The following is an 11,456-nucleotide window of genomic DNA, read 5'->3' as shown; positions in this document are numbered from 1 at the left end:
AAGGCTACATATCAGTGGCGTAACTACAACATCTGGAGCCCGTGGCAAATTCTTATGATGGAGCCCTATCAATAAAAATCGGCACGTTGTACTCAGTTTGATTAAAAGAAACAATTTTTCTTTCAACAGATGATTTTAATAAACAAACCAACAATTTAATTTCAATAAGTTATTTATTAAGAAAAATCTTTTTTTCGAGATTTCTGTTCCGCAAAAGTGTCTATAACATTATCGAAGTTTAGAAATCGGGTCATAGAATTTTCAATAGACAGAATAGACAAGTTACATAACCTGTCTTGTCTCATAGAGTTTCTTAAATAAGTCTTTATCAATTGTAGTTTTGAAAATGATCCGTCAGCTAGTAGTCCCAGGAATTGTGAGAAATAACATTAATGCAATGCATACTTCAGGAAAGCTCCAAGACATAAAATAATTTTTTATTATTAATAAATCAGCAAGGTCTCTAATACACGACAATTTTTCTATTTCGTTTTTGAAAGTAAAACATTGAAATTTGAAACAATTTCATTCATTGGAATGAAATGCGATTTCAGTTGGTTTATAATGATGTCTAATACTCGATAAAATATATTCACTCTGAAAAAACTTTCCGGATCTGGAGGTGCTCATCTTTGCAGAGCTCGTCAAAATGGCGTTTTACCTTCCTCTGACGAGTATTAGAAAATTCAGGGGTGATGGACCATTTTTCAGCTACACTATTTGGTTCCATCTTTAAATTTTCAAATTCATGTCGATACCTTTCCAATACTCCTAGGCAGATTTTCAAACGTTTTACGGCATTTGAAAGATCGGTGGTTTGAGACTGAAGTGCTTTAGAAGCTGCATCGATAGTAAGTAGGATATTACAATGGAAAACCAGTAACATAACAAAATTGTAGTTTTCGATCTTCTTTTTGAGTGAAACAGCTTCATTTCTTTTATCTGATTTGCAATTTAACAGGATTGTTTTCGTTAGCGCTTTTTGCACTTCAACAAACCGAACTTTTAAAGCAAAAACGGCATCATAACGTCCTGCCCATCTAGTAGGGTTTAATGTTTTCAATGTTATTGAATTTGAAGACTCACTTTCTTCATTAGATATCAAACTTGATAAAATATTCCATCTTTTCCAAAAAAATTATAAATTTCAACTGTTTCAAAAAAATTTTGCATATCAATAACCTCTCTCACTGCATCATTGAGTACTAGATTTAAATTATGAGAAGCACAGTGAACATATACGGCATTTGGCTCAACATCTTTTACGAGTTTTGGAACTCCACCGTAAGTCCCTTTCATTGTGTTAGCACCATCATATCCTTGTCCTCGACACTTATTTAGAGGAATGTTTTTGTCATTTATGGATTTAATAGTTTGCTTGGACATTGCTAAGGCAGTTTATTCCTTAACTTCATGAAGTCCCAAAAATGTTTCTTTAGTGACAAGTGCCTTAGGGATCCCACTACAATCTTTTTCGATCATACAATAACAGAAAAAATTCACACATTTGATAATTTTTTGAAATATCTTGCGTTGTATCGAATGTGATAGAGTAGAATGGTGCTTCATTTATTTCATTTATAAGTGCATTTTCTACTTTTAAAACCAGGACAGAAATTATCACATTTTGTGTTTTCGGACTTAAGTATTTTATTTGGCCCATTGGTTTATTTAACAACTCTCGTAAAATCGTATCATATTTTCCTAATAACTCAAGAATACTCAAAAAGTTTCCTTTGGAGCTTGGATCTGCTATCTGCGTTTTCTCTGTGGCCACGAAAGGCTAAATTACATGTTGAAAGTGTCAGAGTAACATCAAGGAGCCTAGAAAGTACTTGTCGCCAAAAGGATTTTTCTTTTTTGATTATAGACTCTTGCTCTTCATCGAGTGTTCCATGTAGCCGCTACTGCTGATACATAAGACAGGAATCCAGATGCATTTTTGATGTCTCGTGTCTTTGTATGCCATCTACAATATGTTTCCAGTCGTCATAGCCCTCAATCCAAACATTTTGTATATTCTTAGATGCCCGATTTGCGAATAACCAACACGGTTAACAATACGCACTCTGAAGTATTAAAGAATAGGAAATTCATGTACGTTCAAGCTTGACGCCGACTTAGAAGCAATATAGTAATGTTTTTCTATAAAAGATCTATTGTTACTATCTTTTAAGAAAGGGCCATCAGGTTTGCAATGTCCTTTTTCAATCACGAACCGTTTCACTTGATTAGTTACCTCTTTAAAATAAGGGTAATTTTTGATTGATGGCGAAGATACAATATTTTTTTTGCTAGAATATAATTCACTTTGATTTTTGCCGGTACCTTGTTGTGGTTGTTCTGGATCTGGATATTCACTGAAGTTGGGTGCTGCTTCTGATAACAATGGGGAATTCCCCGATTATTAATGCTCACCCACGCTGCCAACGTTCCGCTCCAAAATAGTATGTAGAAACCAATGGATGCATTTTAAAATTAATAAGAACCTGCAATTATCGGTAATTTGTTTGACGGGTTTTTGACGGTCATAAGTAAGTAAAATTACTCGTCACGCGTGCTTCTCTAAAAATGAATAAACATCTTTTTGTTAAGTTCGGTTGAAATGCTTAACGATTTACTGATTGGATTTTAAGCAGAATTTATAAAAATATACTTTTCACATAAAATAAATTACTTATGTACAATATAAAAAAAATTCTTGAGCTCGCGGCCTGTTGGCTCGGGGCCCTCTTGGGTCGGGGGCCCGTGGCATTTTGCCACCCATGCCACCCTATTGTCACGCCACTGCTACATATACAAAGTTTTCAGCGCAGCTTTCTTTTGGTTTTCTGCCACTAACGTGTTTAAGCGCAAACACCAGCCAAAGCACTAGTCGAATCCCATCAAATATCAAACCCATTTCAAACCCTCCTTTCACAGGGTCCTTGTGATGGATTAACATGGTTACATGTTTTTAATTAAATAATGTCAATAGTGTTCATTTGCGCGAATTTCCCCCTTTTCATATCGAGGCAATTTGATTAGTTGCCGGCGTTTTGAAGAATGAAGCAAACGTATAACAGGTTAAACACAATTTCCGAAAAGTCTATTTTGTATGGTATATTCGGAGAAATATTATACCTGAGGACTCGGCAGCTGAATTCTGCATGATCATTTCACATGTATCCACACACTCGTCTAATTAGTCGTTGTTCCGACAGCAACGAAGTGTCATTGGTTGTTTTTTCTGTATATAGCTATCACAATCTCAGTTTTTTCGCAAACACACGTCAAGTGAGGTCGGTCCATCAGTTGATTCTGTCAAATTCGCACAGAGCCTTGAAGTCTTTTCACCATGCCCCTCGCTTCTTTCTCGTGCTAACCGGCGCAACAGGCACACCAAGTAATGCTGATCACTAAATATACGAAGTCCTTTACAACTTCAATATCATGACTGTCAACAGTAACAGGAGTATCGATACGCGAGCGCGTTGACTATTTCTTTGATGACAGGAGGTTCTTCGTTTTGCCCTCATTCACCAATAGACCCATTCGTTTTGTTTCTTTATCCAACTTAGAAAAGACAGAACTACCAGATGTTAAAGCCGATGATGTCAATATCATTGACATACGCCAGCAATCAGACCGTTAATTTTGACATTCAAACCGTCCAATTACAAAAACCAAATACATGTAAATTTTAAATTTGTTCTACTAATTTTTCCGTGAGCTTTCAAAAGAGGCACGCGCCCGAATTCGAAATAGGTGCTTTTGTGGAAATTAAAAGTGAATAAAATAAATTTTTGTTTATACTAAGTGCCTGAATCTGGGTCCCGGGACATCGGAACATTGAAGGGAACGGAAAATCAATGAACTGGCAAGAGGAGTATCTGCCAAAAGAACCATTCATGCAGAATCGGTATTCACACAACTGGGTGCAATCCAGAATGCAATATCCTCAAAATACCTACGAATTGTATCAACGGATTGTACGAGGGGTGCCTTTTATATGTCGGGATTAGAGAACAAAAACAAATTTTAATCATCAAAAATCACTTAATTTTTTTTTTCAAAATATTCTCCATGAAGATCTATACACTTTTGCATGCGTTTGAACCAATTGTCGAAGCACTTTTGCCACTCTGAATGAGGTACCTCCAAAACATGCATTCTGAATGCCGCAACCGCTTCTTCAGGTGTCGAAAAACGTTGACCTCTCAGTTTGTTTTTTACGTACGGGAATAAAAAGAAGTCATTCGGTGCCAAGTCAGAACTATACGGCGGATGACCCATTAATTCGATGTTTTGGGTGCTCAAAAATGCAGTTGTTTGAGCCGATGTGTGAGAGCTCGCATTGTCCTGGTGAAGAGTGATCCGTCTTTGGCGATGGGTTTTCCTAATTTCTTGGGAGACAACTGGCAAACAAATGGTTGTGTATCACTCAGAATTTACTGTTCTGCGTTGTTCTACTGGTACGGTTGCGAAATGTCCAGTTTTTCCGAAAAAACAGGCGACCATTTGCTTGGAAGTGCTTCGTGCGCGAACAACTTTTGTTGGATTTGGCTCATCTTGAAAAACCCATACAGTCGACTGCTGTGTACTTTCGGGCTCATACGCGTAAATCCATGATTCATCACCTGTCACGATGTCATAGACCAATCGACATGAGCCTTTTGTGAGCGATTGACAAATTGTGTGGGATCCAACACGAACAAATTTTTTTGACAGTCAAATGTTTATGCAATATTGAATGTATGCTGGTCCCACTAATGCCTAAGATTGTCTCAATCTCACGATAGGTCACATGACGATCTTGCAATATCATTTCGCGCACAGCATCAATGGTTTTCGGAACAACATCTGATTTTGGACGACCTTCACGAAATTCGTCTTGGAGTGAACTACGACCACGATTGAATTCACCATACCATCGATAAACACTGGTCCTTGATGGAGCTTCATCGCCAAAAAATGAATTAAGTTCATCCATGCAATGTTGCTGAGTTAATCCACGTCGAAAGTTGTAAAAAATAATCACACGAAAATGTTCACGATTTAATTCCATTTTTGGACCGAGATGAATATTTTAAGTTACTGTAAACAACACAAATAGCGCTGGTATTTCAAAACGTTCTGAGTACGTAAAATCCAAAAAATGTCAAACTTTGCGATACAGCTATCAGTTGCCAGATTGCAACACCAGGGTTGCCAAATCCCGAAATATAAAAGGCACCCCTCGTAGATGAAGAGATCAGATGGCAAGCAAAGTTAGCAGAACGTTATGGCACAAACAAACGTCGACATTGATAAATATGAAACGAAGTGATGCCTGCAGACTCACAGCAAACTGGCTTGTGATCCATAGGAGTGCAAGCAGCCAAAATGGGATAACCATATTACAATTCATACTGGCATAGTTGTAATTAACCGGAGAAAAACGAAATTATTTTCCACTTCCTCTGGGAATGCCCTGTCCTATGGAAGGCGAGGATATTAACCCTTGGTAAACCGCTATTGAGAACCTCGAAGAGCTGGCTGATGTAAACAACCGTATAAGATTTCTCAATCGCGTACGATCACCATGTGAAACAACCAACCCAACTAAACGTACTTGTAAAATATGTATGTCATTTATTGTTTCGATCGTTATTATGTTTTTTCTTTTTTGAGGTTTCTGCTATAGACGAACTCATGCTATTTACTTAGAGCATTGATAAAAGACAAAACATTGCATCTCCAGAAGTTTATCCAAAGAACAAAGAGTTCATAAACATAGTTCAATCAGCTTTAAATCATTCCTCCATGAAGATGAGCGCGTTTTTTAGACATTGCGGTTACAACAACATAAACATGGCTCGCGTCTAAAAATTCAATAGAAGTATTTGAGATACTCGCTATGTCGATGAAGTGATACTACATACATATTTACCACCCCAAAGAAGTACTTCAGAAACAGACACCAAGAAGTTCTTATTAAAGATATTGAAAAATTAAAGAAATACTGACGAAACTGCCGCAAAAACTGAACTTCGAAAAACTAGTAACTTTTTTACGAACTATTGGAGCTTGGGAACTATAAGAAACAGAGCTGGGTAAATGCAATTACATTATTGAGTGCAGTTGTAATTGGTAATCAATTTCTTCTGTCGACATCAAAGGTAGAATGAAAAATATATAAAATACTGGTAAAGAAGACTGAATTCAATAAATACTGCTTTGAATGTTACTTTTGGGTTTATTTTTCACTACTAGAAACTAGAAAATGTTTACTAGTTTGAGGAGGGTGGCTTTAATTTTGATTGCAGAATTTTTGATGCTAATTCTAACTTGGGAAAGTCACAATCACTTATCCAAAATCCCTTTTAGTTATTATTTTGTTATTAAAAAGTGATTAAACAATCTATACTACTGGAAGAAAGGAATTACGGCTTAATATCGAAATATCAGATTCACCATTTTTATAGTGAATTTTAATTATTTTTATACAGTTCTCTCATTTTCATAAAAATTGTAAAACAAATTCATATTGTTGGCTTTCATCTTTTATTGACCGAAGCGGACGATTTACTGCCATGTGTAAATAACAAAAATTTTCCTCCAGAAATGGCATAATGAAGCCATAAACTTTTGGTGTGTGTCTTTGGTATTTACTCTTTCGAATAATATGCAGTTTGTGAGACACTAGAGTAGTCGGAGCAGAGAATGTTAATAGAATCATTGAATGTTAATGGAATCAGAGAATGTTAACAGAAAATGTTAATGGAATGAGAAGGACTAAAAGCAGAGAATGTTAATGCAATGAGAAGGTGCAAATGTTACTGTTAATTTTTAGTACAACCAGAGAATGTTAATGGAATGAATGTTAATCAATTCTCGGCGCCAATTTTTTTTTTTCTTTTTTTTTTTTAATGTAATCGTAAAAAATTTTGTAATAAATTTTATGTATCCGCTTATCATTTCAAAAGTAACAAAATGATAAAAAAATAAGCAGTTGAAGAAAAAACGCACCGCCTATTTTTCCTCGCCTCATGTTAGACTCGATATCAATTCTCGGCGCCAACTTTTTTTTTATTAATTTTTTTTTTTAGTTTCTTTTTTAATGTAATGGAAAAAAAATTTGTGTAATAAATTTTACGTATTCGCTTATTAACATTCAAAAATAGTAAAAATGTAATTGGTCTAATGTCGAGGTGAGAGATGTGTTGTGTGTTGAGGTGAAAGATATGTGGTGTTTTCAATTTTTGTGTGGTTGTTCTAAAATCTCTTTCAAATCTCAATTGTACTAAAAAAAGTTAACAGGAACATTTGCACCTTCTCATTCCATTAACATTCTCTGGTTCGACAGTCGCGAGTTAATGCGACTTAGATTCATTGAACAATTCCAGCGAATCACACATTTCTGTCCGCAAAGCCGCATATATGTACCCTATGATCAAAAAGCACCGGGAATGTTTAAATAAAACATAACAGCGTTAAATTTCAGGCAAATTTATATTATCTCCTTCAAAATACGACCCGTCTGAAGCAACACACATGTGCCAACGTTTAACCTAGTCCTCCCAACACCCCCGGTAGGCCGACATGGCCTTCAACTCCTTCGTCGTATTCTCTTTGATCTCTTTGATCAGTACGATGGCGCGTTATCATCATTCAAAATCCAAGAATTGTTTGCCTATATTTGCTGCTGTTTGAAACGTACAGCATCTCTCAAACGCTTCAAAACGGATAAATAATATTCTTTATTGACTGTCTGGCCCGATGGAAGGTGCACTACGCCTTGGCAATCAAAGAAAACAGTCAACATCACCCTCGTGGCACTTTTTGATAATTGCGTCATTCACATTCTGTGTTAACATTCCGTGATTTCATTAACATTCTTTGTTAATACCTTTGGTGCGTGCCCTCGGTGTTTGCTCTTTCGAATAATATACAGTTTGGGAACCACTAGAGCACAACAAACTGTCGTTGGTTTGATTAACGTATTCATTGCAAAAATGGAAAAGGATGATGAAGTAAATATTTTTGGCACTAAATAAGCGTTGAGAGGAGTGCAAGTTTTGCTGTGTGTCACTCATCCAGTTAAAATAATTTAAAGCCCCTTTGATTCTCTTAATTTTATGTGCAGCCTTAAATGCGCATTTAGAACATTTACAATTTTAATTTGTAAACAATACTCTGGACTGTCAGTTATCTCTAAAGCTAAATACACACCAGGCAACCGTTGAAGCAACGGTTGCAGCAACGTGTTGCCTTTGTTTAAGAAACACGTTGCGACCGTTGCTTCAATCTCAGTATTGTGTATAACTGTGGTGCAGGAAATGTACGAGCGGAAGATACGTAAAATTAAATTTTTTAAATGATCGACGAAATATGTAAAATTACTTCTCTTATTATAATTGACGAACTTTTGTACGAAAATGAGAAAGAAGAGATGCAACAAAAGAAGAGAAAGAAAATTTGGTCCAAAAATTGGCTTTAAAAAAAAAATCGAATTTTCGAACGAAAGGCTGCTGAAAGAACTGGAGGAAAATGAACCAGCGGACTAAAAAAATTACATGAGGATGGACGAAGCCCTGTTTAGAAAATTGTTGGACTTCGTAAAGCCCAAAATAACGAAACAAGATACCATAATGAGAAAGGCAATATCAGCAGAAATTAGACTGGCAATAACTTTGCGGTATCTTGCAACAGGAAACTCTTTTGCGGACTTGAAATTTTCGACGGCGGTATCCCCACAAGCTATTGGAAATATTGTCATTGAGACATGCGATGCCATCAACGAAGTTTTAAGGGACTACATTAAGGTTTGTCAGCTAATTCTTTTAACATTACATATCTTAAAGTAATACAAATTTTTTTAGCTACCGAAAACTTCGGCTGAATGGTTGGTTGTAGCTGCCAAATTTTGTGAAAAAACAAAGTTTCCGCATTGTCTCGGAGCCCTGATGGAAAGCACGTTAGAATAAAAAGGCCACCGCATTCTGGTTCTAAGTATTTTAACTACAAGAAAACATTCAGCATTGTACTGATGGCGATTGTTAATAGCAACTCCGAATTTATGATGGTGGACATTGGTACAAATGGTAGAATTTCAGATGGTGGTGTCTTTAATAGCACTAAATTTTTTTAAAAATTCGAAAGAGGCCAACTAAACTTACCAAGCCCAAGCCCAGTAATTCGTAAAGCACCGATTTCATTTGTTTTTGTGTCGGATGACGCCTTTGCTCTTCGTCCAAACATAATGAAGCCTTATGCACACAGCGCCTTATCGCCCTCACAGAATTTATTTAATAAAAGGCTCAGTTCGGCAAGGGTAAAAGTGGAAAATGCATTTGGAATATTGGCAGCAAGGTTTCGAGTAATGAATACTACCATAGCTCTTTCGCCCGAAAAAGCAAGCAAAGTAGTATTAAGTTGTTGCTACTTGCACAATTTCATAAAGAAAGAAATTGGTTCCGCTTACAATGGCGCAGAAGATATTAGCGAAAATCCACTACTAAATTTGGAGCCAACTTTTGGTAGGAATTCAACATCTGAAGCAAAAACAGTACGAACCAATTTATGCGAAGCCATCTATGCCTTACAAGGTTCATAAAGAAATTCAGGATTGTTTTCTCATATTTTTATTCAAAGATTTGTTTTGCTTATTACTAGTTACTTAAATACTGAAAAAATAAAAGGAATAAAAGAGTAATTAAATTTTATTAATTGAAGTCTACATCTGAGAGTAGGTCTTGAAATGACGAATACTGCACTCTATTTGCTCCATCAGCATCTCCTACATGAATGATTTGTGGAGAAGACGGTGAGCTGAACTGGATTGGGGTCGAGTGAGAAACAGACGTACTGTTTGAAACATCGCTCATTTATATTCTTTGCGATATTGGCTTATAAATAGCATGCCGAGGTGGGTATGTGGACGTTTGGGTCTGCACAGAATCCAATGTCAATTTCTCCAACTGTCTCAAAATAAAAATTTCGTCGCAAGCCTTTTTCGCAAATAGCTTTTGTTCCACTGATAATTTGCGATATGAGCACGCCCAGGCCTTTGCGTAAGTATCGGCTTCGTCGCTTTCTTCTTTTTGTGCCAAATTTTCAATATGTCTGGTAGCTTTTCGTAATAGCTCGTTCCTCTCACAATTTTGTGAGCTTCTAGATTTCTTCGTACTTGGCATAGGACTCTGAAAGATTAATAGGAATGTAAAGTTAGAAAATATACTTTTTCCAGTGGCTCGCTGCATGCTATTGTAACTGACAGTTTAAATTAAATTTTTGATTTTTCTTGTTGAGCTTGAGGCCAAGTATAAATAAAAAACAGGACGGCGTTTGTATTTTGGTTTTTATTTTCGTCGCTACTTCGATTTGATGATGATCTCAGGCGGAGATCGAAAGGTCGACGCAAATAAAAACAAAAATTCAGACGCCGTCCTGTTTTTTATTTATACTTGGCTTCGAGCTCAACAAGAAAAATCCAAAATTAATAATCAAATCAAAGCTAATAACAATTTTCAATATAATTTAAAATAAATATACTTACCCTTGAAGCATTGTCATCGTCTGAACTTATTACTGTACTGATTCCAGGCTCGGGCATCTCTAAATCTCTTAAAAAATCAAGGGCTTCAAAATACCATAAATTCGGTTCATACAGATCATCAAGGCCAGCGCCATTTTTTTCACTTTGATTTTTTTTTTAACTCGCGACGGTAGGCAGTGCGCATGTTTTTGATTTTGTTTTTTACCGTATTCACTGTAGCATTTTTATCAATTTTATTGTACTCATTTTTTAATTGTTCGTATGCTTTTTTTCTAAAATTTTTATTTTTATATTTTTCACTACTTATATCCCACAGCTCTCTCAAATTTTTATATTCGTTAATAAAATTAAGATAATTTTCATTATTTTCAACTGCCATTTTTTCCTTTTTCACTTAATTTTCTCCGCACGAACCTTCTTCTTCGCTTGTTTTCAACGAACTGAACGAGTAAAAGCAGTAAACAATGATATACACGAAGCAACAGTTGCAGCAACCTATCCCAAAAATCAAATTTATTTGATATTTCAGGCAACGGTTGCAGCAACACGAAAATCAATTGGCAACACTGCTACACACGAGGCAACGGTTGCTTCAACATGGCCGTGTTGCTGCAACGGTTGCCTGGTGTGTATTTAGCTTAACAGACAGCTGATGACCGTGCACCACTCAGAAACCCTTAGAAAGCAGGGAAATGAAAACTTCGACCAGATCAAGAGTAATTAGAAATCATCTCCACATAAAAGCCTTCCGTCGCTCAACTGGTCACTTGAAAAAAATTGAACTCGGTAGAAAATATTCTTTTCACAGATGAAAAAATGTCCACTGTTGAAGAAGTTTTTAATAAGCAATACGAAAAAATGTATGGTTAAACTCATAAAGACGCAAAACATGTTGTTCCAGATGTTCAGCGTGGACACCATCCTTGTAAAGAAGTTA

The 11,456-nt window shown here is 36.1% G+C and overlaps 1 protein-coding gene across 1 annotated transcript; it reads right to left on the bottom strand.

Annotated features, from left to right (window-relative positions):
- Window positions 1-9,848: 9,848 nt before the first annotated feature.
- On the bottom strand, window positions 9,849-10,632 carry LOC129242208 (uncharacterized). Its single transcript, XM_054878762.1, has 2 exons — window positions 10,520-10,632; window positions 9,849-10,163 (listed from the first exon to the last, which is right to left on the bottom strand). The coding sequence occupies exons 1-2, from the start codon at window positions 10,574-10,576 to the stop codon at window positions 9,849-9,851; spliced, it is 372 nt and encodes a 123-aa protein (XP_054734737.1). The 5' UTR covers window positions 10,577-10,632.
- Between the last annotated feature and the right edge of the window lie 824 nt (window positions 10,633-11,456).

Source organism: Anastrepha obliqua, chromosome 3 (genome assembly GCF_027943255.1).
Source record: "Anastrepha obliqua isolate idAnaObli1 chromosome 3, idAnaObli1_1.0, whole genome shotgun sequence".
NCBI classification, from domain to species: domain Eukaryota; kingdom Metazoa; phylum Arthropoda; class Insecta; order Diptera; family Tephritidae; genus Anastrepha; species Anastrepha obliqua.
The sequence above is the reverse complement of the archived record's forward strand: the minus strand, read 5'-3'. Positions and strand labels throughout refer to the sequence as shown.